Source organism: Fonsecaea monophora (genome assembly GCF_001642475.1).
Source record: "Fonsecaea monophora strain CBS 269.37 chromosome Unknown Scaff40, whole genome shotgun sequence".
Classification (NCBI taxonomy): domain Eukaryota; kingdom Fungi; phylum Ascomycota; class Eurotiomycetes; order Chaetothyriales; family Herpotrichiellaceae; genus Fonsecaea; species Fonsecaea monophora.
This window is the reverse complement of record NW_019173971.1, coordinates 91,145-117,966: the sequence shown is the minus strand read 5'-3', so window position 1 is coordinate 117,966 and position 26,822 is coordinate 91,145. Positions and strand designations below refer to the sequence as shown.

At 53.3% G+C, this 26,822-nt stretch overlaps 10 protein-coding genes across 10 annotated transcripts; 3 read left to right on the top strand and 7 right to left on the bottom strand.

The window, feature by feature from the left end:
- Positions 1–2,233: 2,233 nt before the first annotated feature.
- Positions 2,234–3,097, top strand: AYO21_06013 (hypothetical protein; the record flags this gene model as incomplete). The annotated part of the gene is made up of 3 exons (XM_022655978.1): positions 2,234–2,302; positions 2,407–2,953; positions 3,012–3,097. The coding sequence occupies 3 exons, from the start codon at positions 2,234–2,236 to the stop codon at positions 3,095–3,097; spliced, it is 702 nt and encodes a 233-aa protein (XP_022511690.1).
- A 1,571-nt stretch (positions 3,098–4,668) lies between these two features.
- On the top strand, positions 4,669–6,175 carry AYO21_06012 (hypothetical protein; the record flags this gene model as incomplete). Its single annotated transcript, XM_022655977.1, has 4 exons — positions 4,669–4,858; positions 4,921–5,222; positions 5,278–5,399; positions 5,461–6,175. 4 exons carry the CDS (start codon positions 4,669–4,671, stop codon positions 6,173–6,175), a joined length of 1,329 nt encoding a protein of 442 aa, XP_022511689.1.
- A 1,208-nt stretch (positions 6,176–7,383) lies between these two features.
- On the bottom strand, positions 7,384–9,153 carry AYO21_06011 (hypothetical protein; the record flags this gene model as incomplete). The annotated part of the gene is made up of 3 exons (XM_022655976.1): positions 7,384–8,241; positions 8,319–8,647; positions 8,706–9,153. The coding sequence occupies 3 exons, from the start codon at positions 9,151–9,153 to the stop codon at positions 7,384–7,386; spliced, it is 1,635 nt and encodes a 544-aa protein (XP_022511688.1).
- An 884-nt stretch (positions 9,154–10,037) lies between these two features.
- Positions 10,038–11,252, bottom strand: AYO21_06010 (hypothetical protein; the record flags this gene model as incomplete). Its single annotated transcript, XM_022655975.1, has 1 exon — positions 10,038–11,252. The coding sequence occupies one exon, from the start codon at positions 11,250–11,252 to the stop codon at positions 10,038–10,040; it is 1,215 nt and encodes a 404-aa protein (XP_022511687.1).
- Positions 11,253–12,033: 781 nt separating this feature from the next.
- AYO21_06009 (hypothetical protein) lies at positions 12,034–12,633 on the bottom strand (the record flags this gene model as incomplete). Its single annotated transcript, XM_022655974.1, has 1 exon — positions 12,034–12,633. The coding sequence occupies one exon, from the start codon at positions 12,631–12,633 to the stop codon at positions 12,034–12,036; it is 600 nt and encodes a 199-aa protein (XP_022511686.1).
- Positions 12,634–13,808: 1,175 nt separating this feature from the next.
- Positions 13,809–14,402, bottom strand: AYO21_06008 (hypothetical protein; the record flags this gene model as incomplete). The annotated part of the gene is made up of 1 exon (XM_022655973.1): positions 13,809–14,402. The coding sequence occupies one exon, from the start codon at positions 14,400–14,402 to the stop codon at positions 13,809–13,811; it is 594 nt and encodes a 197-aa protein (XP_022511685.1).
- A 1,355-nt stretch (positions 14,403–15,757) lies between these two features.
- Positions 15,758–16,945, top strand: AYO21_06007 (hypothetical protein; the record flags this gene model as incomplete). The annotated part of the gene is made up of 1 exon (XM_022655972.1): positions 15,758–16,945. One exon carries the CDS (start codon positions 15,758–15,760, stop codon positions 16,943–16,945), a length of 1,188 nt encoding a protein of 395 aa, XP_022511684.1.
- A 456-nt stretch (positions 16,946–17,401) lies between these two features.
- On the bottom strand, positions 17,402–19,228 carry AYO21_06006 (hypothetical protein; the record flags this gene model as incomplete). The annotated part of the gene is made up of 4 exons (XM_022655971.1): positions 17,402–18,188; positions 18,292–18,404; positions 18,463–18,761; positions 18,838–19,228. The coding sequence occupies 4 exons, from the start codon at positions 19,226–19,228 to the stop codon at positions 17,402–17,404; spliced, it is 1,590 nt and encodes a 529-aa protein (XP_022511683.1).
- A 1,353-nt stretch (positions 19,229–20,581) lies between these two features.
- AYO21_06005 (hypothetical protein) lies at positions 20,582–21,898 on the bottom strand (the record flags this gene model as incomplete). Its single annotated transcript, XM_022655970.1, has 3 exons — positions 20,582–21,464; positions 21,536–21,651; positions 21,710–21,898. The coding sequence occupies 3 exons, from the start codon at positions 21,896–21,898 to the stop codon at positions 20,582–20,584; spliced, it is 1,188 nt and encodes a 395-aa protein (XP_022511682.1).
- A 2,173-nt stretch (positions 21,899–24,071) lies between these two features.
- AYO21_06004 (hypothetical protein) lies at positions 24,072–26,370 on the bottom strand (the record flags this gene model as incomplete). Its single annotated transcript, XM_022655969.1, has 3 exons — positions 24,072–25,568; positions 25,678–26,009; positions 26,058–26,370. 3 exons carry the CDS (start codon positions 26,368–26,370, stop codon positions 24,072–24,074), a joined length of 2,142 nt encoding a protein of 713 aa, XP_022511681.1.
- Positions 26,371–26,822: the final 452 nt, after the last annotated feature.

Genomic DNA, 26,822 nt, shown 5'->3' with positions numbered 1-26,822 from the left:
TTTTCAGCCTCAAAGTTTTTCAGCCCCCAACTGTGGGGTTTCGCTAACGAGAAGAAAGATCCCTTTCTCAAACCCGAAACTATTGAAAATTGCCTCGTACGATGTTGGAAGCCAAGCTAGGGCCTCATTGACGAACCACACCCTAGCAGAATCATGTGCTTTTTGAATTCACGGAGCAGCTGGAGGTGGCCTTGTCCCAGGGGGCCAGTTTGGAGCTGAGCAGCCCTCGGATTTCTCAACTCGTACTCGTGAAAGAAGCTGCATTGTCATCCTTCAAAAGACTTAGAAATCTGCGCATTCATCTCTCGGGACCGAGTCTCAAGCCTTTGGACTCTCCTAACTCGTTGACATCAAGTGCAAGAAGCAATAGTAGCATCTCAAAGCCGTGAAGCAGCCAGACCCGGCAAGTTCCAAGATCGACCAGGCCAGTCGCTGAGTCAAATCTCCACAAGTTGCAATGGTGAATATCTGTATTGCTGGCCCACAAATTTGTGGAACGCTCTAGACCACTATCAATGCCTTCAAGTTCTCTATGGCAGAGGCTGTATCCCAAATGTTTGCCAGTTCGTATGTTACTATCTCGTTCTGTCTCTGCTGAAACTTTAAGGCGACCAAACTTCCGACATCAGGACCCCTTCCACCAGCTCTGACCTTCCCCAATCCAGCCCTATGCGGCGCCCTGACCTCTTTTGGTCCAATGATAGCTTCCAAGAAGTTGATATGCCGTGATCAAGCAAAGGGTCAGGAGGCTGACAATCATGCAGCCTTCACTCCTGCGAGAACGATATTCGTGCCCACGAGGGGGCTGAACTCTTTCTTGAGCTGAAGCCCCCATCGTTTTCAATGGTGTAGACTCCAACGGAGACTTCCGCCATGATCAGATGTCTGGGCCGTCCGCGCGTCTCCTGGAATGTTCAATCAAACGGCTGCCCTAAATCATGACTCGTGGATGACTGAAATATGCTGCTATTTCGCCTCCGTCGACTGAAATGTCTTTTTGACACCTGAGGTTTTCAACTCTTGTTCTTTCCCTACGGTCGTTGTTGATACCGAGCCCGCTCGCCTCATTCACATACTCTCACCCAAGACATTCTTTATTCAAAGCGACAATGGCACAACAACCCATGGGAATGTCCAATGACAAACCCATTAACGGAACTGCTGGAGCGTACCCCGGCGGAGCTCCGGGAAAATGGTCGTTCGGACTTTTTGACTGTTTCTCTCCATTTAGTACCTGTATGCTCCACTTGGTCAACGTCGCCGGGGAATATCTGCTGATCTTGACCTTGCTGAATAGGTTGTTTGGCGTGTTGGTGTCCCTGCATTCTTTACGGGAAGACACAAGATCGGTACAAGGGCGACAATGACTCTAGTGGCATCAACGGACAGGTATGTGTTTATGTTCCAATTGCTGTCTCAATCAGCATTTGTGTTCCCAATCTCTTTATGACCCCAGTTTCTCTGACTGATACTCATCCAGTGCTGCGCATTCTACTGTTTGATGCACCTTGGGGGACATTGCATTCTCCAGTGCATCAATCGAGGCTCCACACGTGACAGATATGGTATCGAGGGTGGGAGCGTGGGTGATTTCTGCACATCTTGCTGGTGTGGATGTTGCACCTTGATTCAGGAAGACAAGGAAGCTATTGTGAGGACGACGGGCATGAATCCAAAGACCAAGCAGCCCTATGTGAGTCCAGGACAGATGACGTATCCATGATCGGGGTTTCCTCTTTATGTTGTCTGGATGGAATGAAAGGGCATCGGGAGGGAAAATTCTGTGCCTTGCCAGATTTTCATAAACTGGCGGACGTTGGTGGTCAATGTTGGCTTTTGCACTGTTTGCAACTGGTTGCAGTCGCCCGGGTGATTTTGTGTCTCTCTTCACATCCCATCAATGATTCCTAATCTGTTGTCACTTTCGTTTCACTTTGTCCTTACTAGATACCTTGTAAGTCACCAAGTGGCATGTTGGGAGTGCGAAGAGCGCAACGACCCTTTCACAGACAAGCGGAATCTCATGTCTCTCGACACAAATATCAAGGCAGTGTCCTCATGCGCACCACAGTGTATTCATTCACCTCTATTGCTTCTCACGACTTCTCCGCAATTTTCACTGCCTGACCTTGAGAGATTCTCCTTTTTCTTTCTCTTCTTCTTTGTTTCTTTCCCAGCACGCTGTCTCTCCCTGGTTCAGACCTTTGCTTCTTTTCCTTTCCTCTCTGTGGCAATGGCTTCAGGCGGGTTCCGGTCAAAGTCTGCGACTTCTGGAACACGACCTTCTCCAGACGATGCAGAGGTGAATATCTCGGTTGGCGCTGATCAAGTCATGTCGTCCCCAAAGCTTCACTCTGCGCGGCTTCCAAATTCTTTAAAGCGACCTTCAACGGAACCTTCTTCGAGGCAGCGGCCCAAGAGCTCAAACTACCAGAGGACGAACCAGATGTCATCAAGTTCTTGTGCGACTGGCTCTACCTCAAGTCCGTTCCCGAGAAGGAATGGTCCCCTCCATCCCCATGGGAACCAGATACGTTCTGGCTCAAGGTTTACATAGCCGCGGACAAATTCATGATGCACGGTGTAAAGACGGTTGCTTTTGACGAAATCACAAGCATGTTCACCGCGACAGAATCCACCATCCCCAGTCCCACCTTCATCGACGCGCTCTACCAGCACCGCGACGCAGAGGCCCTCCACACCTACATCGCCGGACACATCACATATTGGATGCCGAAAGCTGCCAGAAAGTGCGACTGGCTCCCACTTTTGCAACGAAGCGATCGCCTTGCCGCAATCGTAGGCACGACTATCGCTGACCAGGCTCCCGAACATCCAGTGTTCGCCCACCCCGGTGCTGATGCAGACTTTGCGGAGAAGAATGGACACGGCCTCTCGGAGGAGGATAAGAAGAAGAGACCAGGCACTTGGGGAGTAGCGATGCAGACTTTGCGTGAGTGCCCGTCCGTCTATGGATTAGGGAGTGGCCTCGATGACTGACGAGAATTTAGGCGTTGCTGCGATCGACCAGACTTGTGTCCATGCATGCTATGGTGTTTACGTGCCGGGGAATCCTCCGAGTATCGTCTACACGTGAAGTGCGGCGGCGAGAAGGAGGAGGAGAGCTAGGCGGCTAAAGCGATTGTAAGCGGGCACTCAGCGTGTTGACAGCTATGTTGTCACGGCGAATTAGTTGGGTGGTCGACGACATTCTAGGGTCCATTGTCAAGGAGAGACGAGGCTCTGTCTCCAAAAATTCTGCATCTTAAAAGAACTGAGAGGTCGAGGATGTTGAAGCAGGATCGCTGCTTCAAATGGTGCGACTGGTTGACAACAGCTGAAGACAGGCGAAACTTTGGGAAAACCTTGCGGTCCATCACTTGACATCGCTGAGAACGGGCGAATATTGTTGACTGGGGACGTTCAAGACAGAGGACAGAGGCAAAGAGCATCTTGGGCTGGAGATCCTGGTCCACGAGATTGGAAATCAACGGTTGCACACTCTCCAGGACTGGTCCAACACTTTCGGGAGTGGAAATGCAATTCCTTGCTGCTTGTGATACACTTTCTTTTCTCATTCTCGTTCTTGTGTCTTTCTCTCCCTCTCTCGAAAAAAAAAACGACGGCTCATCCCCATCTCTCCCCTTGGGAGTACCTCATTCCACTTTCACGCAAGCCGCGCTGACCAGCACGGTCTGCCTGCACTGTACTTGATCCTATGCTGCTATAATGCTACAGGGCTGAGGTCCGCTCTCACGGTGCCCGTCGCTGGGTCGGCATATGCAGGCATATGACTAACGACGATCCCCTTGGAGCTGCCCCGGAATCAAACGGCTTCCTACATACGCGAGTGGGTGGTATTCCCCCGCTCGGGACCCCTATCGAAAGTGTATCGCCTTTCTCAGAGAAGTCCATGTCTTGATCTCGTTGAAATGCGGATGACGCACCAAACAGGTCTGATTGTGTCCATAGCGGCTCTTCAAAAGACTGTAAGCCATGCACCTCATATGAGAATGGTCATTGATCGATGGCAACAATGCTCAACCGTCGGAAGAGCGGTCCGCACTCGACCTAACGCTTGATCTTGGATCCGGATGGACGCACCAGCAACCGAGCGAATGACGAATGATGTGGCCTCCAGCTCTTTTGGGCCAATAGCCCACGAGATGGACCGCTCACTCCCAGAAATGCCATTCCAAGTAGCTGGTTATGTTACTTCTGCTCGTATACTTGCCCTACCGAGTCACCAAGTGCATTCCCGGCCACTTTCCGTCGTGCAGAATACGAGGGCGAGAGAACCGCTAGGACTAAACAAGGCGCGCTGAGATAATCATCTTCGACGATATTACCTGTCTATGCTCTTGATGGACTGGAGATTTACTTTTATTATTTGTCTTGTTGATGTTCAGTGAGAAAGAGACTATATCAGATTGACGGCGGGCACAATATCTTGCCTGGGGCTCCGCGCCGGACATTTCTTCGCCATCACACGTCGCAAAGGAGCTTTTCAAAAATATCAACCTCTTGGTGAATAGCACATCCATCAACTTGACGAACTGCCGTAGAGACATATCCTGGAGGCGGAGCCATCAGTCTCAAACACGACCAACGTTGAAATGGCCCAGGCGCACTTCCCACCAGAACATCCTCTGTGAAAAGTCTGGGAGAATGGAGAGCAGGCATGAGGTTGGAATGGTGCTGTTCAAGGACGAGGCCAAGACAGTCTGGTACGAGTCTGAACGTGGTCGTGACGCGGACCAGCAAGGTGCTCAACATGGACTATTGACGCTCACGCACTTGGAGCTTGACATCTTTCCCATTCGAGTTGAAGGGATAGCAAAGGCTGCCTGCAGGTACTGTGCGTCGAGAATTCTCTCTGTCGGACATGGTTCAAACGAGAATGCTCACCTGATATCGCAGACACCGACATCTATGCGCCTACCACGTTCCGTCGACTTCAAATCCAGGGCGTGGCAGAGGACGGGCCCCTTCTGCGTCACTACATCCCCCTGATCCTCAGCCACCACGTCTCGTTTGTCGCCATGCTAGCAAACTCGACGCTGCAGTTCGACTTGATGGACCGGGAACGCGATGGGCCTTCTCCACAGGCAAAGGCACTGTACGATACCAGCATTCGACTGCTTCGTCAGTACCTGCAGTCGACTGCGGATAAGGTGTCGGACTTGGTCATATGTACGATGATGTTTTTGGCGACCTTTGACGTAAAGCGCTCTTGAGTGTTCGAGGACGCGACCTGACGAGCTGACCACGGTGCAGAAATTGACGTCGAATCACGACAGTGCCTGGATCCACTTACAAGCCATCAGGGAAGCGATCGACCGCAGAGGTGGCCCCAAGCAGATGGCGTTTGATGGCTGGCTTGCGACTGTGACGGACAGGTGGGTGTGGCCCCATTGTATTGTAGGAAGAGCCAGGCTTACAGGACCATCTTCTCTCCAGCTTCATATCACACGCAGAGTGTCAGCGGGCCGTGTCCCGTCAACTAGGTGGCAAAGCTTACACGGCCAAACACCTTCGCCGTCCAGTCCACCCATTCCCACCGGCTCTGTGTGCGAAGATATCAAGACTCCCTCAGGGCTTCGAGGACTTTAGCATTAGCGAACGCCCTGTGGCCGCCGTGATCGACATCATCCTTGTCATCACCGCATGGCTGGACTCCGTCAGAGCAGCCGTTTCACGAGGTGAAGAGAGCTACCTACTCGCGAGCCGGGGACTTGTCGAAGCGAACCTCACCAACGCCACTCGGTGCATGGAACTGCTCCAGCACCCGCACCTGCCACTGCACGACCAATTCGTCCTCATGGCCCTGCAAGCCTACTGCTCGCTGATGGACTGGAGCGAGCGCGGCCGCTTCCTCAACATGGCCTATCTCCAGGTCCACGCGGGCCTCCTCCCCTCGAGCCCCTGCTTCCTCGACACCTCCTACCCGCGGAGATACCAGGCCGAGTGGCTGACGTGGGTCGGCATGACGATGCTCGCGAGCTCGCACACCAACGACCTCACCTGGTCGCTCGGCACGAGGATCCTGGGGAAGCAGGAGGTGAAGCGCAGTTGGATGGAGCGGATCAGGATCTGCGAGAGGTTCTTCTGGAACGAGAGGCTGTCGTACCAGGTCCTGAGGAAGATGCATTTCAAAAGTCGCAAGGGGGCCTAGTTAAGTATATTCGGGATAAGACTGGGCCAGATCCCGCCGGTGTGGTCACTAACGAGGTATATTCTGTTCATTCTCCAGGCATATATGTCTATGAGCCAAAAGAAAAAAAGCCCAGAGAGAAAAATTGCCAAAGATTTATTTATTACCTGTCCCCACATGGATCCGCAACAGGACTCGACTCTCCTTTCTTTACCCTCCAACTAGAGGGCTAGAGAGAGCTATTTCTCACGGGGTATCACGAGCTACTATGCTCCGCCACCTCGGCAGACCTGATCTGGCAACCCACATATCAATCACAATCAAGAAGAAGAACGAGACCAAGAAATTGCAAGAGTCACGAACGAGCCATGCCTGTCTGCAAAAAGCAATCACGGACCCTGTCAGCCAGCTCCAGGCGGCCTTTCGCAAGAAATTGCTCAACATTCTATCCCTATCCGACGACTCACTCGTCCCGCAGCACTCTCCGAGGAGACTCCAACAGCGGAGCTCAAGCTATACTGTCCTGATAACCCCAAGCAAGCCAGGCAAGACAAGGCAAGGTATTCAAAGCCAGAATTGGGAAGTTGGAGGTTGGAGGTGGGAAGCGGATCTATCTATGTACCGAGTACGAATACTGGCATTCCCGCCCCAGCGGCGTTTGATCAGCGTTGTATCCCCGCACAGGACCAAAGCATTCTCGAGGGCCTCGACTTGACTTCATCGGAGAGACTGTGTGTGGGATACCATATGATCGAGTCGAGTGAAATATGAAAAAGGAAAAAATAGGGGAATAGGGAAAGTGGTGACTGAAGATTTGTCGAGTTGTCGGTTTCCCTTGGGTATTTAGAGACGAAAGGTACATTTAACCCTCCTCCCTAAAAAGGACGGAGTCGGGGACAGAAAGAAACAAGCAAAGCAGGCAAGTTGATCACTATATAGTATGCCTCGTGCCGACACCTTGCAGAGTACTTTCGAACCCATCCTTGTGGCTGTAGTGACACATTAAACCCTCGCCCACTCATCCAAACCACCCTTCCATGCGTCCATTGATCAATCCATCTACCAATATATCCTTTCATTAATCCCATACTTCGGTCCGTCCCACGAACCATCAACCCGCCACACACCCATCCACCCAAAATCTCTAGACCACAGCCCACCCATCTCCTCGAAACTGCCCCCAAAACGCTCCAGTGGCACCCTCTGAGAAAGACCCTCTAGGCATCAATTCATCCCGTAAACTTACTCTTCGCCCTAAGAAACCCCCCAAAATAATACAGACCATACATACCCGCGACGCCGACGCCCGACAGACCCGCAATGACGGTGACACCCTTGCCAATGCCGAGATCGAGGTACATTGAGCGGGAAAACTGCACGAAGCCCGCGGCCAGCATGGAGCGGGCAAAGTCGTTGGCGGCGAACAGCGAGGCGACGTACTTTGGGTACGCCAGCGCGATGTAGCAGATGATGCTCTGAAACATGCAGAAGCTGCCGGCGGCCCAGACATTGATGCCGATCGTGGGCGCGATCCAGTGCACGTCCGCGCGCGCCGTCCAGGCAAACAACAGCAGACCGATCGGGGGGCCCCACACGCCCGCCAGGCCTGGCCGGAGCCATTCTTCCTGTTCAACGGCCTTGCCCTTTTCGGCGTGGTATTTTCGAGCCCGCGGGATGAACCACCGGCGTAGGTAGATGTAGTAGCAGGCCAGACCGACGATGCAGCCCGTCATCAAGCCGAGGAATATCAGCCCGAGCTGGCCGAGAGACATGTCGTAGGTGCCTAGGTAGACGAGCGGGAAGGCTTCGAAGAAGGAGTAGTACGTGGCATAGACGAGGCCGCCGTAGAGTGCCGCGTAGAGTACCGCAGGGTCCTTGACGGTGATCTCCAGTGGCCGGACGAGAGCTTCCCAGAGGAGTGCCCGGAACGGGATGGGGTGCAGTTCACTCTCGGCACGGTATCGATCGTCTCCTGTAACTTTGCGGAGTCGTCTTGCTCGGTTGAGGAGGATGTTGCCAGGGTACGTCTCCGGCAGGAAGGGTAGTAGGAAGAGAATAATTCCCGACATGATGATGACTTCGTAGAGCTGTGAATTTCTTCTTTAGTACTGTTTCGATAGGTGTCAAGGGGTCACAAGGTGTTGTAAGAGTCAGGACAACTCACCGGCCATCTCCAATCGTGCGGGACAGCGTATCCAGCCATCAACGGCCCAACCGCAGGACCACAATACATGGCTGCGATCCACCACACATAGCCATACGGTGCGCTATAGATATCGTATATGTCTTCGATGGACGCCGCGCCACTGGCCAAAGCCGGGCTGCCAAAGAGACCTTGTAGCCATCGAAGGACAATAATTGCAGGGAAGTTGTCGACAAAAGCAAGTGCAATGGATACGACGAAGAATGCGACGAAGGAATACAGATAGGGCGGGTTCCGTCCGATGCTAGGGATCTCGCTGATGGGAGAGAAAAACATGGGTCCCAGGCCGTCTGTAGACAGTGAGGATCAGGGAGGTATAGTGTTGACGGAAAACAGGTGCAGACTTACAGCCAACGACGTACAGGGACAGTCCTAGACTTGCTACCACAATCGATACACCATATCGCTGCTGGATGGCTCCTGCGGTGGGCGTGATGATGGAGGCCGTGCAGTAGACGCAGAAGGTGTACAGGTTGACCACCACGAGAGTCCACGTCTTCTTACCCTGCGACCAGTTGCGAGGGTTCTCGGGATCATTCTCGGTCCAGGATACAATGATTGCCTCTTTGTTCGAGGGAGACAGCGTGACGTCCTTCTCAGCTGCGCGGACGCTGGTGGAGAGCTTAGACAGGGTTTTCTCCAGGTCACTATCAGTGGGAGAGGGTGCCGGTTCGCAGACGACAGGGAGGCTAGTAGGCTCAAAGCCAGGTTTCTCTTCAGAGTACAAGAGACCTGACTGGAAGCCAAGCAGTCGAAGGAACTGCCCTGCGGGCGTCTCTTTGATGAAACCGGCCATTGTCGATGTCAATGTATGGAGAGCAATGTTGATGGCAGAACTGTTCAACCATGCTGTCACCCACCCGCTTGTGGCTCGTCTTTATAGATGAGCTCATGTTCAGGCGCTTGACCTTGACAGCACTGAAGCCGAAGGTGATGGATCTCAACACCTACTGTAGAAGGACAGGGCTGGCTGAGACCCATGTTAGGGGGGGCTGCACGGTTTCCTTGATAACATCTGGTATGAGGAGCTATTGCCTAGCAAGCCAGCCTCGCGATTCAGGGTCAGTGGTCAGCTAGACACGCTTGTCGACTCTGGAATGGCTCATTGGATCCATGTGTTGGGTAGCCACAGATTTACGATAAGTCATGGCCAAACAGTTTCCACATTGGGAGTTTCAGGCTGAAGTGACTGGAAAGGGAAAGTGTCTGACTTTCTGCCTTGGCAGGTAAAGTCGCCGAAAGCGCTGACAGCGCTGATAGCCGCTGTGTAGCTTTGGTTTCAGCCTTCTCTCGGTGGTGGTCCCATCGAAGTCTGGAATCCATTTGAACGCCCAGGTATTGACATGACCGGACTGATACTTGGAGCACATGATAGCTCTGTGCCTTTTCTTTGCAGGCCGACTGTGCTCACAACAACCTTCTCTACGTCCCCCCTTGCGACTTGCGAGGCTGCTGACGTGGTTATGCTGACAACAAAGTCGTAGGGGCCATCAACCATGCGCTCAGATTGTCGAATACAGAGAGATCTCAATGTAACCGCTCTGTGATCTCATTTTTCTGCAATAAAACTGTTCTAATACAAAGTGGCATTCTTGACAAAGGAACTTCTTTATACCTGACCAGGAGGTCCCTTTCCAGTCTTGAGGTGCTCGCCTGTTACCCAAATCCTCGGGAGGTCATCTAGACAATAACCGGACTGCCTCGATGTTGTCTCTTTCTGGGCGTTAAGTGTGATAGGTCTCCTGCCATTCCGTGCGCGTGGTTGCTGATCTTTTGATTGTTGAGTCTGGATAAGTCGGCGAGAGCAGAATTTGAGCTACTATCAAGTTGATAGGCCCCAGTATGCATTTGCCGACTCTCTGCGAGCGGCAATGGCGACGACGTCTGAAAAGAAGTATTTTGCGGCTGAGTCCTGCTAATGGCGTGGAAAGTTTCCGTGGTGTCAGCCGCTGTGCGCACCTCTTGGACATGAACTGCATCGATTTCTGACAGAAACTCCTTAGCAAAGCAAGCCGCTGTGACCGCCGCATACGGTTGCCATTTTTGGTTCTTGTGTGAGTCACAATAGTTACAAATACCTCTGACCACAAGGCATGGGAAAACATCGACGAGTCCAGCAGCTTCCATTTCGAAACATACAACCCCTTCCTGCTTCCTCAGCTTCTCTCTGGTTGCGCCGTGCCGCATCACCTGATTACCTGAAGCAATGGGACCATAGTGGATGATCGGCTCCTGCACAGGGCGGGTTGAGCGAGGTACCAGCCGCTGTTTATCGCATTGCGAGCAGTCGGCGAGGCCTTCTGGGTGATCAAAATCGGACTCGTAGATAAAATCGTGCTCCTGCCCAGGAAAGGCAAAAGTCGCCGCCATCTTGGTGTACTTTTCAAAGGCCCTGGATAAGTGGCCCGATAAATCAGTTCCCTCCAACATGTGCTTCGCTCTCAGCTCCGATACGACAGCGAGGAGAAAATAGGGCGGTCTATTCGACAGCCCTGTGTGGTGAAATTTTCCACCTTGTACAGTTTTTCCGAAGTCATATTGAACAACGCTGAGACCAACAGCTACATCGCCCAGTCTAATGTCGTGTTCATGACTAGGAACACCACCTCCGGTTCCCACCATCAAACAGAATCTGATCTGGGTAAAGGTTCGGAGCATCTGCGTGGCCACGATGGCAGCCGCATTCGTTCCAGGAACTCCGGCAGGAAGACAGGTGACGACGACATTGTGACACCCAACGCGTCCCAGTGTGTATTTGTTGTGGTCATGTTTCTCCTGGCGCAGTGGTTGGTGCTCATCGTCGAGCATAGCCTTGCCTGCCGCGGCCTCGACAGGTAAAGCACATATCCACCCAACAGTATAATCGTCATGCGACAAAGGTTTTCGGGTCGCCATTGTAGAGGGATGAGAGCAATTTGGGGCGGAGGCTAGATGCAACACATCGGTAGGATGGGCAGATTGGTGGTTGACAGGCCTCGTACGCCTTCGTGGCTAGGTCACTTTGTGATTGCTGTCGTCAGTGAAGCAATCTGTCGGTACTTCAAGAAGTGAACTTGCCCCAAGGGTCTGCACCCAGCGAACACAGTCGACGGCGAGTCCCATAGACAACGGTATGTGCAGAAAGATGGACATGACCATAGTGGAAACTAGTCTTGACTCAACCTTTCACGTGGAAGCAGCGCTTGTGGGGTGAGGCTGAGTTGGGCAATAGTGCGCCCTGGTCTCATCACTCCCTAAACTGCGGCAAAGCTGACGCTCATTGGAGACATCATCCTGGGACAGAGTTGAGCAAAATGCTCGGTACAGGCGCGGTGATCCTAATCTCTAGCATGGCTTATGTGCCGGATATCGTGCCAAGCAAGTTGTGAAACCATACTTGAGTTGCATTTCTAACTTTTGTAAAGGTTGCTGGGAAATCTGGTTGTGGTTTAGGCGGCCGCCACGTTTCGGATATGGCCGCAGGCTTAGCGTGGCGCCGCTTTTAATGTCGCATTATACTTATCGATGGTCAGTATGCAGCCTGCCGTGACAAAATCTTTTTGACCCCGACTTCCATGGTCCATTAGGCATCCCTTGGTTGGTACCCTGGGGACTCATTTCGACGCCTTCCATCTACCTCTTTCGCAGGTCTAGATTAGAATATCAAGGGACGCCTTGACAGGTGTTTGGATTGCTACTATTGTGTCGAGAGGAGCTGCGCGGCAGCCGTATTTCCAAGCTCTTCAGCAATGTTCAGAAGACGATCCTTCAGGCGGTCTGGCAGTGGTAATTTGCTGTCCGGTAGCGAGGATTTGGGCCGAAGCTCTTTGTACTGTGTGAACGTTTGCAACAGCTCACCAGCTGCGTCGGGGAGTCTCACAAGTGCGAGAGCCATATGCCACAATGTGAGCACACCGGTAGTCGGCTCATTCCGAGACACCTCGCTGATATCAACAATCGATAAAGCGGTCAACATGCGCCTAGAGTACTTCTCGATCTTCTCCTTGTCTGCAGTCTCGTGTGTGATGAACTTGTACGAGCCGCGGGCGATTTCAATAGGCATGGAAGCCCTGAGGCCTCCGCCATAGAATCCTTTCACGTTGGGAGGCAACGGCACACGGCTGCCAGGCTGTAGTGCCATCACCCACGCTTCGACTATGGATGGTGGCATTTCGCCACCAAAGTGGTCGTTGGCGATGATGTCGCGCAGTGTTTCAGGGTCGGGCTGATTTATCGAGAGTGGTCGCAGCTTCGGTGTCTCAGGAGTCGCTCGTTCAGGACTTGTATTGCTGGACATCTCTTTGAATCATGAATATGGGATTACATTCAGCTTGTCGAGATCGGTCAAGTGGTCGGCGAACATAAAAGGCGCAATGCCTGCTTGCTGCAACGACAGAACTCACTGAGGCAAAGGTAACATACCTTTGCTGCCAGGCTGCTTAGGCATTACTATTAGGGGTAATACCAGCGGTATGAAGGGAGTCCGTTCTTGGCATGCTCGAAAGAAACCTCCAAAAGCAGCGGCATGTCCTTCCCTCCCCCCCCCCCCCCCCTTTCTCTCTTCTCAACCTCACCCTTCATGCATGCAGCACGGCCTAGATTCGACAAAAACGCCACAATTGTCATCGATTGGTGGCAGCTTCCAGGGCCAAGTTCCTGACCTAGCAGGTCTTCCAAGGAGCCGACTGATTGACGACTGTCGGCATGATAGATTCAAGTCCATGGGAGATGTGATCCAGGCCCTCAAAGAGCTGAATGATGTGAGCTTCAAAGCCAAGATTACCCTTGCTCCGAGGTTGTTCCCGTGATGGGCATATTGGCGTGGGCAAGCTCGGCCGTCACCAGGGGGTGCGCGAACAGGGAAGCAAAGAGCCATGGGCGCGGGCGGATTTGCTAGGTGACGGCAGGGTGTCTCGAGGGTGACAATAGAGAGGAGGCCCGTCATCTGCTTTGTCACAGCAGACAAGCATGTCGACCAAAATCGCGAACGAGAGGATAGGCCCAAGATGCAGGTGTCCTGAAAGCAGCGATGGAGAAGCCTCCTCTATGTACCAACGAAGCGGTGGATCAAGCACCAATTCTAATCTGTTCCCCCAGAGACGCTGCTTTTATTGTGGTCTTCTCGTTGTAGGTAAAGGTATCTTTGGTTCTCCCTTCATGAGCTAGTTTCACTATACGAGGTCCAGAGCGATCTTACTGGGACTAATCCTGCTACCGTCTCTGCGTCGATCATTCAGGTCCAACCTAGAATCTAGATCCGACAGCACATCGATACCCAAAAAGGAAAGTGTTGATATCCCTCGGTCCCCCAAGAAACAGTTTCTTCGCTTATGCCATTGTCCATTCGGGACTCCCGCGGGGAGCATTGCAGGGTAGTCAGGGTATTCTCGCAGGTCAGCTTCGTTCCTTCCCCTCCGTCTGGGCTATCACAGAACGCAGAAGCTTTATCGAGAACATACAGACCCGCATCATCTATGCAACGGATGAAACCTCGATCATCTCATTGTTTGGCCGCATGATGTCTACTTCCAAGGGATTGTGAGATGACCATGCTCTGTACTTGAGAGTTTGCCGACCCCATGGACACAGCCCTGGGAGATGGTGACCGGGGGACGGGAGTGCGCCTAACCATATCGTCAAGATTGCCTCTGCCAACGTCACCGTCCTGCGCACGTCGAAGACGTGTTCTTCTTCGGCGCTGTCCATCTTCATGGTCATCAAGGTGACGAAACGGCCGGGCGCTAGGAGGTCCCTGCTTCTCATGTCCCGAACCAGTCTTTCCGGCCCCTTTCTGACGTGGTGGTTGACTCTGCCCTGCAGTCCAGTGCCGTACTTGCTGGCTGAACCCACGTACAAATATCGGTTACTGGCTACTGGGACCGGGTATCGAGAGGTGACCAGCCTTGCGTACACCCCGGCATTCGTCAAATTGACCGGAGGTAGACGTTCGAGTTCGTCATTTGTGGGAGGATGTAAGCTTCCAAGGATCTTCTTCACCTTTTCTGGTATCTCCTCTGCAATAAGGGCAAGCCATTGTTCAGCAGACTTCTTCGACAGAGCGTTCATCTAAGCCGGCGTCATTGGGGCCACCAGGAGTCCATTCCAAATTTCCCACAGCCGCGTGGACAAGATCGTTTCTCGCAACCCAGGTGTCAATTCCTGTGGCCCTTGCACGACTCCCATTGTGGCTTCCAAGATTCCCGTTCTAAGCTTTCGCAAGTTTTTCTTGACGTTTGGCCTTGTTCGTCGAAGCAATCTCGCCATCTTCTTCATCGGCAAGCCGTCCTTTCGTTGGGAAATCAACCGCGCGACGACAACCTAGAGCGGCGAAATACTGGGTTTATGCTGACGTCCCAACTCGGCATCCATATCCTCCCTCGTCTTCTGAATGCACTGTGTGATGTTCTGAGCAGCATTGTTCATTGATTGATGGGAGAAATTAGATTGTCTCGTGGAGTGACAAGACTCCACACGGCGTGACAGAGATGGGTTCCATATCGTCTGGTACACGCTATCTAGGTGTCTGGATAGGTATGCAGGTAGGTATGTACTATGTACCTAGTACAGTATGCACAAGATACGGCCCGTATCCAGGGACCTCACAGAAGGACTGATATACTCGTCATCCACGCGAGGGCAGTGGCGTTGTCTCGACTTGAATAACACCCGTTGACCTGACATACAGCAGTGATTGGTTCTCGATACCGAGTACTACGAGAATTCTTGATGTCCTCTGGATAATACCCAGCACGCACTCGGTCCCTTGCCCACAGCACACAGGGACACATACTCCTCCTTTAAGGACATTTCACCAAGCGAGAAATGGGGGCAACCCGAGACCCCAATCCCTGTCTGCCTGTCAAGGTCCTCATTCTCAGGCTTCAGGCCAGCCATTCATTATCTCTGTGGCGTTCGCTTGGGAGCTGCGCGTCGCTCGTTCCAAGAGAAGCTTGAACCCCCCAAACCCCAATTTTCCACCCAACCGAAGCTCGCGAATCTGCCCATGAAACGCGTGGCGGGTGCATATTTCACCACTCCAAGCCACTTGGTACCAGTACCAGCACAGGTACTCGGTAGATAGGTAGGGTAGCGAGACGAGGCGACAGGACAAGACAAGACAAGCCTTGGACGCACATGTGTCGACGGTCTTGGAGTCCGATATCGGGATGTCAATCACTCCACTGCCACTTGCGCTGCCAGAGCTCGTATTCGCATTTGGAGGCAGCCCATGGAGCTATTGCAGCCATGTCATGTTATGTTGCTGCAGTATCTAATCTGATCTGATCTGACCTATATACCTGGTCCATATGTATGTTATGTGTCGGACATTTCCTGCCGAGCACACTCTGATCGATTGATTCTCTAGAGACAAGACTCGCTCTCTCTGATCGTGGATACTTTTACGACAAGCCCGCCGCAGCATGACCAAACCAATCGCGGTGATCGTGGGCGCTGGCATCGCCGGCCTGTCCGCCGCATGGTGGCTCGACAAGGCGGGCTGGACGTCCGTCGTGGTTGAGCGAGACGACGCCCTCCGCGCCAGCGGGTACTCGATGACCATCTCGGGGCTCGGGCACGAGACGGTCCAACACATGGACCTCCTGGCCGAGCTGCAGTCCGTGTCACAGCACTTCGAGTACAACATCATCAGCGACGGCTACGGCAGGGAACTATGCCGGATCAGGTACGTCGACGTGCACGGCGGGGGGTTGGAAGCGCTCCCCGTGCGACGCGACGAGTTGGCGCGCCTCCTGGCGAAACACCTCCCTTCCAGCGCGTCGATCCGGTTCCGCGAGACGGTGCGCGAGTTCGCCGACCAAGGCGACAAGGTGCGCGTGGTCCTCGCGGGCGGCGACACGATCGAGGCCGACCTGCTGATCGGGGCCGACGGGTTCCGGTCCCAGATCCGGCGCACCCTCTGGAAAGGCCGCGAGGACGACTTCCTCGAGCACCTGGGCTACTACTACGCGGCGTACAACTTCAGCAACCGACAGACCGAGTCCCAGCAGGACCACGACTGTTACTCGTTCAACCGGCCCGGCCAGCTGGACATGCTGTTCTCGCTGCGCGAAAAGGGCCTGACGTGCATGAACATCTGGCGCGAGGAGCGAGATCTGTCGACGACAGGGACGTCCAAGGAGGCCAAATTCGACATCCTCCGCCAGGTCACGGCGCAGAGCGTGCCGCAGGTGCGCGACGCGGTCGAGCAGGCCGAGCAGGCCGACGCGCTGGTCACGCTCGACAGCCTCACGCTGGTCACGCTGCCGCGGTGGTCGGAGGGGCGGGTCCTCCTGCTCGGCGACGCCGCGCACTGCCTGACGCTCCTGTCCGGGCAGGGCGCGGGCATGGCCCTCGTGTCGGCCGAGATCCTGGGGAAAGAACTCCAAAAGACCCCCGACGACGTGCTCGAAGCGCTGCGCAACCACGAGGCCAAGCTCCGTCCGGCCATCGAGCGCCTCCAGGCCCGCTCAAAGCGCATGGCCGACATGTTCATCCCGAAGAGCTCCTGGGCCTACTACTTCCGCAACCTGGTCCTCAAGGTCCTGCCGTACTCGTGGATCGTGGGCTTTCACGTCAGTTCTGTCAAGTCGGAAATCGACCTGACATGATCTGGTCTGAATTGAGACTGTCATGGAGGTCGGGAATGGACAGTCGTCTCGCTCGCTGCTGAATGCTGGGTGGAAAATCGATATGGGTAGTGATGTCAGCATTTCTTGACGGGATATAGATCAGGCGTTTCCATGTTCAGACCTCGGGCTTTTATGGAGCAGTTGATAAGGGGATGAACTTTTTATTGTAGTAGTAACCAAAGATATGTGGTATATGAGTTCTGAATCACCTCTCGTTCGCCACGACCACAATTCTTGGGGGGTTGAAGCTCCCAACGCCATGCATGTGCTATTAGATGGTAAGACCTTTTACAGGGGCACAAGGAGTCCGATGTGCTTGCAGTGGGTTTCTGCTCATAGAATTTCCTCGACTACCCATAATGCCTTAGTATGTACCAAACATCACAGTTTGATTACTACCCAAGTATTAAATTGGACGTGGCTGTATGTAGTATATCAAGACGCTAACGGCTCTCCATCAAACCTGGGCCTGCACAACTCGCTAAGCTTGTCATTCCAGAAAAACGGCTCCAAGAGATCCTGGGCCGTCTTCCAATCGCCGACATTGACAAATTTCCGGCGCAACCTCTGCAGCAGGTCGATGCCCGGCGGCAGGAATCCGCTATTTGACGCATTGTGCCACGCGCAGATTGCAACCATCCATATCCAAAAGAGGAAGGGCTCCTCGTCCGGCGACTTGGTTGTTGGTGATGATTGTTGTGGCGGGGGCGAGGGCGAGCGCGTTGGCAAGGACGATAATGATGATGATGATGATGATGACGACGACTCATCCAAAGTGAGAAGTTTAGTTAGAGCCCCTCTGGACGCGAGGCCGCCATTGCTCGACACGGGCGCCGAGTCGAAGCCGATACCACAATACAAGACCAAGGCCAGTGCCAGGAGCTTCTCCAGGTCTGCCCCCGGAGCGTCCAACGCTGGACACGCCTCTTGAAAAGTTCGCCATACTGGCTGGGCCGTATTGGGAAGGCCAATTATCCGTCCCGCCTCGTTTCTTTCCACTTTCCCTCCTCGTTGGTAGACATACGCGAGACGGATCAGGATCTCGACGGTGCTGGCGGACCATTTTCCGTCGAGAATAAAGCGGTGGAAGCCCAGGGGAACCTCGTGGATCTGGTCCCGAAAGCGACTCGATAGCCTTTCCGGCTCGGCTTCAGGCTGAGGGAGAGACAGCGGGGAAGAAAAGTATCGGAGTCCTGTTGACAGGCTCCACCATGCGTCGAACCTACCATAAGAGATGTCAGGTGTTAGCAAGGATTCAGCTATCTTCACCAATGTTGTCCCCTGCCTTTCTTCGAATCTACGAAATTGAGAAATAGGGTGCTTACTGGAGAATCGTGCACTGAGGGTGATCAGCTACCAGATGTATACCACCCTGAGCCTTGACAATCTTTGACAGTGTCTCGAGATGATACTGGTGTACCGACAAGTCCACTGTCCTCTACTTTCAATGTTAGATGTGGACAGCGTAACGATGCTAGGATGAAGTTCAGTCTTACCTCTACCGTGGCCAAGGACAAGATGACGAGCAACTCGTCGTCAGGCACTCTGGTTATTGACCGGGACAAGGTCTCTCTCAAGATCACAGACGCTTGCACCTTGTGGGAGAGACATTGGCGGGTCTGTCCACAGCCAGGCGACACTTGTTGGTCGTACAGGAGCTGCAACCCAGCAGCCCCAGCATGATAGCCCGACGTCGTGGGTCGCGTCATCCAGAGAAGAAACTCGTAGTTGTGAGTGTTGCGCACGTGGAAGACTTCAAAAGCGAGTTGGATGTTTGGTACAATCATTTGCTGGTCTGGATGAAAGCGCGTCAGCTCCGAGGGAACCGTAGCTATGGATTCAGCGATACTGAGAGAACAAGGCTTGCGTACATATTGCAATGTGCTTTGGAACATTTCCCGAAAAGGGAGTCCATATGGCATCCATCCATTGGCGGTGCAGCATGGCGTATAACCACTGCTTGCCTTTAAAGTGGCCCATCTGTTCTGCGCGAGCAATATCTTGCGCCCGCTTCGAGACCTCTTCCTCGTCGGCTCGCTGGCGGTCTCGCTCACGCGCTGACGGCACTACGCGAAAGCGAGTGACCAGCGGCTCAATCGAGGCTGACTGGCGCCCGGCGACAAGTGCCGCGACATTCTTGCTGCGTTTCGCGTGAGTGACTTTGGCATTGTGCGCGCGGATAGCCGAGTTGACCAGTTCTTTGGCCCGTTGGGTTGGATTGCTGGGACGGCCCTCGACAAAGCATAGTTCGATGGGCTCCATGGAGTTGTTGGATTCCACAAACTCAGAGGTTTAACCCCTTGTCACGAATATCTGGTATAATCCTAGGCGCTCAACCTATTGATGCAGCGACATATCCTTCTAGGCAGGAGGAAGACAATCACCATGATGTCTCGCATGGCCAGGGTAGAAGGTGGGCTGGAGAAGACGTTGGTCTGTCTCTCTCTCTCCCCCTCCCCTTTTGTGTGTCGCGGTTTTACAAGGGCGATTGAGAGGCCGTGTCGACCAAATAGGTTTCCGCACAACGGCAGGGTTAGGTGTTGTCGCTCTGCTGCTGATTGCTTGAAGCTTCTCCAGCCCCAGCCGAGATGCTCTAGACACCTTGGCACCAGGTGCCCGAGACGTTGATGTAGGGCTGCAGTCCGAGAACCATCCCGCATTGGCTGCTACTGGGGGAACTTTCCGTCGGAACCTCCTTAGTGACCAAACCGAGCACGACGAGCGCGTGTTGAAGTGCCAGTCCGCTTGCTGAATCATTAAGAGGTCAGCTTTTGCGCCAGTTCACGCCTCCGAAGCCAGATTGTGCCTGTACAGCACTGGTGTGGTGCCTTGACATCCCAAGGCCTTAATAAGCATTTCCCAAACTGTCCAAGGAGAGGCTTGTTCAATAACTAGCGAGACACGCCCTTGGGCAGTCCAAGAGCGCCCAATCCCGACGAGGAGATCGCTGAAGTGGCGGTATTATCAATCATGAAGCGAGGTGGCTTTTAGCGATGATGGCCAAGAGTGGTTGAAGACTCTTGGTCTGCAAAGGAAGCCAATATCAGACCACGGATATGTCGGCCCCGTCCAATGTCTTCTGCTTGTTCAAACAAGGCCAAAGTTGGGGAGGGCATGTCTCATAGGTCGGTCCACAGAGCAGCATGCTATCGTTATCCTGCAAGCCCGCGGGACGAGAACGCCTCCTTTTCACAGGAATGGGTTAGTCCATAAGGATAGTTTTGCCTTCCTTCGGTAGCGGGTGCCTAGAGAAATACCTCGTCCTTAGCGGAGGGGTCGGTCCAGGCGTCAAGTAGGCACATCCAATCATGCTTGTCTTCGTCGTAGGCGGAGGGTATACATACTCACTACTCTCTAGCGCTCAAGTCACTCTGGTGAAGGCCAACAGTAGTCATGATTTGGCCGAACATGTCGCCAATCTCGGCAGAGCAGATAAGGATACCTGCCGTGCGGTTCATGGCACGGGCAATATCGCACCTGGTAAAGTAGGCAAAATATGTGGTATGAGTTCCACGCTGCTGATGGACTCAATGGCGAGAGCCTCGTCCGTTCTGGATGCTTGTGGCTGTGCCCTTTCCTGCCCACCTATCTTTGAGATATGTGGCAGTGATAATGCTACTCAATGAGTTGCTTCCAGATACCCTCGAAATCGGGACAAATGCAATCATCAGTTGTCGGCTCAGGACTCTCGACACATTCAACTTCCTCAATCATAGATGGCTGCGTCCTCCCTCGCAGGCCTTCAAATAACGCCAGCTCCAGATTCCTTCGGTTGCGTCTGCTCAACCCCAACGCAACACGACTTAAGCGGGAGACCAGCCTCGTCAGTCCTCTCCAGCCAACTTGCTTGTCCTCAATCTTCAAGTTCTCGTCGCTCACACAAATCCAAACAAGCAGTGAAGACAATGCATCCAGACTTTTACTCAACTCCAAACCATTGCGTTGCACCTTCTCCACCACGCTCTTCATATATCCATCTGTCTCTACTGGCTCATGCCTATACCTCCAAAGTGTGGCGTGGATGTAGAACAAACAAACTAATCCCATTGCATTCTGCTGTTTCACAGCCGCAGATGTCGACTTTTGCTTGGTACGGTCTGATTCTGTTGGAGTGTAGTCTGGGCTGAGGATCCACTGGAGTGCCGAGCTAAAAGCGTCCGATACTGATCGACACCTTGCTGAAGCGTATGCGGACCGCGACTCGGTTGATGGATCGGCCAAGAACTGACTCCTCGCAATACTAAGCTCTCGAAACTCTTTCGTAACTGACAGAAACTCCGTAATGCATGCTGAGAAGTAGAGACTTGGGGGCAGATCGAGAGGATCACAAAACTCCTGCACCTCTTCAATAGGTTGTCTGGCAATTGGCGATATTCTGTTGAATGCGGGATGTTTTGTAGCGACGTCTCGCCGGCAATTGAGAAGGAAGGTGCCGAAGTGGCGGTCCGTACAAGGAAATGTCTCAGTACCAATCGCCCGGTGAATACCTGGCTCGAATCTTCCATCAGGAAAGGATAACCGTGTCAGCAAGATGCGATGATCGAACTGCAGGAGAGAAGAGCCCCTTACGAGCATATTTGTCCTATCAGAAGCGGGCTGAGATTGTCCAGGCCGCCACAAATTTTGACCATCTGCCTAGCTGCCGAGATATGAATTCTGAAACCCTCGATATTCCCTGCACAGGCCTGTAAGGCATATATATATTTTAGAGTACGCCCCACTTGCGGGAAAGGGGTTACTCACCTCTATTGCTGACAAGATCAAAGCGGCTTGAATGGAACTCTCCAAGGCCGAGGATTGCGGCTGCCCCAGTTGCTCGATGACGAGCGCCATGCCCTTGATCTTATGCGTCAACGCCCGTCTCTCATAGTGGACATCCCCCCCCAAGAAAGTCGACCAAACATAACTGGAGAATGACCGGGTCAGCTCCATAACGGCCTCGTCATGCACGAATTGATGCGCCACTTGTCGTAAGTAGCATAGAGTGGCTATCGGGACACAAGTATGGCCCAATTTTGTCGTCGTATTGTAAACTGAATGTGCGGAGTATGTTATGACTTGCCCCTAGTGGGTATGTGGGAGGGTGGAATGCTTACGACAATGGAAAAGCTCGCGCTCGGCGCTTGTGCAGATGAAAGACTGCAAGGCGAAACAAGTCCCTTCTCCTGGATCGACGACAGCTACCGACTTCGCTGCTGCCTTTGGGCTTTGGATTGCGCCTTCTGAATCTGGAGACAGCGGCTCTGATTTCATGCCACGACTGTTATCTTCGTTGGATTCCTCCAAGCCTTCACGGCAACGATCATGAGTCGATTGGTCTGGGGTATATGCATCACGGTGGACCCGTCTTCGAGATCGGCGACAGGCGAGGCTGTTGAGACAGCATTGTCTAGCCAGTTCTAGATCATGTCGACAACCCCTAAGGCTGAGTGGCGGTAGCTTTCTGCTGCGTTCCTGCGGGGAGTGAGACTTGCGTCAGGGTAACTCTCGAGGTACCAGAACATGGTAAAGGATCATCATACACCAGGCAGATAGTAAGAAGCTGGGTCTATTCAACGCGTAACTCACTTGGTTCTTGCACGCCACATCAAGAGAAGAAGGTTCGTCCGTTGTCAAGATTCGTCCACTCGACAGCGTGCCTTGCCAAGTCCAGATCGACATGCCACTGATGCGAAGTCGATCTTTTGTCGACTCTCTCCGCTTCAAGTGCATTCTCCTGGCAGCATGGCTATTGATCGCCGACTTTCGTTCAAAGTGAGACGATGGACGGAGAGAGCTGAAATCCACGAGAAAAACAAACGCGTGCGAGTCGAACTCGGGTGGACTGTCCATGTCTCAGAGCCTTTTTTTCAAGTCACCAGGTCCGGCAAAGAGTGATACAGGACGGCAGAGCTCTGGAGAGACGGCACGACTATTAAAACATATTCGAGGGGACGCGCGAGGAGCTTACGGCTTTCGCTTGATTAGCAGATTCATCTCAGGAACGAGCACCAGGAAGTTCTGGGGCTCCACAAGATCGCAAGAGATCGACAGGCTGGCTGTCATTACTAAGAGGTTCTGGCCTCGTCTGTGGCCACTTCATCGCTTCATTTGCAGTCGTTCTAACCGGACCGTGTTGTTTGCGCCATGCGAACTGTGTCTTGCAGAGCAGTCACTCCATGCCACATGGGATCCCCGGACCAATCAAAGAACAATAATCAGTGCCAAGTGTTGCCAAGATTTCCGTCTTGGGACTAGTGCAGAAACCTCTTTGGGTAAAGCGTGGCTACCCCATTCCGACCGCCTTGTTGGGCGTGACCCGGTCATGAATGGCGGGAGGGGGGATATGTCGGCCTGTTGCCTTCAGAGACACTGTGGCGTATCCGTCTACTGGTATTATACTCGTCCGTACCCAGACTGCTCAGCTCAAAGGTATCGACCTCGGCCAGTTTTGATACCGGCCAGTCACCCAGTTCTTTGGAAGGCGCCAGTAATCAAAGTGAAAGGCCTCACTCATCATCGAGACACATATACCAAGCTCGAACTATATAGATACGTGTAACATACTACCTCTCTACAGGAGTTGCACCATCTAAACATAACCGGCGACGAAGCTAGTTGCGAAGACGGATTAATGGTTCCGCAGAGTCTACCCCAACGTAGCTTGCTAGCATAGCTGCTGGGTATATTGAACTATGACTGAATTTCCAGGCTAACATGATATGATCTACAACTCATCTTTAGTGCTGGCACCATCACACCAACATCCTTCTGTTGCGCCAGGGAGGGTGGGTTGAACACTGTAATGTATACATTCACTCGTCCTTGTCAACACGCCCGATAATCTGATGAGATATTCATTACTGATTGATTGATATGATATGTGAACTAAAGTCACCTGCATCTGCTGCCTTGTCACATAGTTTAGTAACTCCACTGAGACATCTTCGATGGAGTCTGTCTGTACATGCCCTGCACCTGCACAGTATACATACACTCATGCCAACGAGTTTCCATGGTCGGTCGAACTTGGCCCCAGCTCTTCGTGAGTCTTGTGAGCATGCAAAGTCCCTAGAATATTTTGCGCCACTGCAAACTCCAGTCCCGTCTCCAGACGACTACCAAATCACGGCGCCAGGATATTCGCCGCCACCTCCACAGCCCTCGCCGACTTCTCGACCCACTGCTGCGCCAGTGTCAGGTTACCGCCGTCAACAGCCTCTGTAACCCCGGGCCATTCGACCGGGGCATAGCCCGTGTCCAGACCCGGCGCGAAGACGACATGCTTGTAGAACTCCCTGGTGGGCAAGCCGCCCTGGGAGACGAACCCGCGGCTAAAGTCCCTCAACTTGGCGTTTGCCAGCTTGACATCGGCGTCGGTGGAGGCGGTCTGGACGAAAGAGGTGAATGCCTGAGCTGACGCGTTGAAGGCTGAGATGGCGGCTTCGAGCGGCGAGAGGTCAACACTGGAAGTGGCGTTCTCCGACTCGACGAGATCGGCCAGTTCGTCCAGGTACAGAGTCATTTGCACGCCGTAGTTCTCGACGTCGAATGGGATGATGTCCTCGTTGGCGAGATGGTAGACCAGCAGGGACAGGTGTTGCCCGACAGCCTTGTGCGTGAGGAATTCCGGATCACCAAACGTGGTCATCCAGTGGAAGCTGTCGTAGTTGGAGTGGTAATGGTAGATGGGATCGTTGGGCCCGCCGCCGCATCCCGTATCCAGCGAAGCAATGCCATTGTGCACGAACGCCGTATAATCGCTACCGGAACCGAGCACGCCCACTTCGCCTTCGCTCAAGCCGTACCAGACGTCGTAGTACGTCAGGTTGTTGAAGCCGTGATAGGGGTAGACGACCTTCTTCATGGTCTCGGTCGCGATCTTGTGTAGTTCGGGAGTGGCGGACAAGTCTGGGTTGGGACCAGAAGTGGCGCCGTCGAGGTTGAGATACGCCACCGCCGAGTCCTTGAGCCAGGGGATGTACTCCTCGACCCATTCGGTCGACCCGAGCAGGCCGTACTCCTCTGCGTCCCAGGAGGCAAAGACGATCGTGCGCTTGGGTTTCCAGCCGGTCTTCAAGAGCGCCCCGAACGCTTTGGCCATCTCTATCAAGACGGCAGAGCCGGAGTTGGGGTCGGACGCACCGCCCACGATCCAGGCATCACGGTGGTTTCCGAGGATGATGACCTCGTCCTCATTAGTGCCGTTGATAATTCCGATACTGTCCCAGATCCAGGTGATCTCGTCGCGCATGACGTTGGACATGGAAATAGTGGTCCCTGGAGCCGGTCCGCTCGAATAGGTCGCATTGAGCTTGCCGATCCAGTTGGTGCGGTTGATTGTCTGGCCGTCTGGACCGTGTCCGTCGAGAGCTTGGATGAGAGGCTGTGCATCTTTCCACGAGATCGGCAGAGACGGTATCTGAGGTGTCACTACAGACCTGTCCGACCTTGGCGAGTCAAATTTCGACGGGTAGCCTGGTGTTTCGGGATCACCAGGGTACGTGGAGAGAAATTCGACACTGCCACGTTGTACTGAGGTAGGGTTTCTCGCCGGTCCATCTGGATATGCTGCATAGCCATTCGCCTCCGTAATGTTCCCATCATCTGCGGTGTCTGTGAACTGTAAACGTGTCAATTCCTCGCTTTGTCATGTCGAATGGCATTGCAATAATCCAGCCGAGGGGTAGTTTTCCATTCGCTGCAAAGGGTCAAGGGGACATGTAACTTACGATAATGCACCCGATCATGCCATTATCCTGCGCGTTCTTCACCTTGAGCCCGCGGAATGGACCGCCATAGCGCGCGAGTGCAATTTTACCTTCGAGCTGCACGCCCAATGCCTTTAGGCGTTCAAAGTCAACTTTTTGGCCGCGTCCGACGTAGACGTACTCGGCCTCAGCGTCGCCAGTGAAGGAGTAGCCATGGAAAGTAGGCACTCTGTTGGGATAAGACGTCGTCTCGTCCTCTGCCAATACCTCCTCCTCGAGTAATGGTGAGAAAGTCGAACCGTTGGCGAAGGATACGGTCAATGAATGTGACACCGGGTAGTTCAGGTAGACGTCTACTTTCACTCAGTCTTGCTTTCTCGCAAAAGAGCCCGAGGACGTACAGTATGATACCAAGCCCGCCGTGAAGCCGTACTCATTCCAGCGATCGGCCGTCCATTGGGCCATTGATTGATTGGTACCTGCCACATGGAGACCATGAGTATAATAGTAGCTCCAGCTCTCAATGGTGGTGTTGTCAAATGAATTGAGCAAGATGGCTTCATTCTGGTCTAGGACGGGAGGAAACACCGTCTCCTGCCTCTTTGAAAGAGCAACATGCGGGTCAAACACCTGAGAACGGAGGTGTTCTCGCCCGCAAGCAAGCACGGCGATCGAACGAAGAGCAAGTAGAGCGAGAAGCCTGTTGAGCAGCATTTCGGATGTCGAGATTCCGGTCTGACGAGTGAATACATATCTGCTGTATGAGCAGGGAGAATCCTGCTCTTTATCACTCGAGCGCAGTGGATCATCGTCGACCTTTTCCGCAAGAACCGCAACACAACTCCATCCCTCAGATCGTGCTCCCGTGGCTCCTTCCTATCGAAGCATGGTAGAATGACAATTGCCAAGCTGCTAAAGGTGCCCGGCATGAGTTGTGAGAGGCAGCAAACAAGGGCTTGGAGGTACAAATGCAACACAAGCAGGGGTTTTGATAAAGCTACTTGTCGACGATCATCTTGGCTTTTCATAATATACGGAACCCCGCATTCTGTCCCGAGCGTCATTGGAAGCCGTTGAATGTGGAATCATCTGTGCCAAGGACGGGGAGGAGCTCGTATTCGCCCATCTGAGTGGCTGCCACGGGTTTCCGCTGTGATTGAACGGCA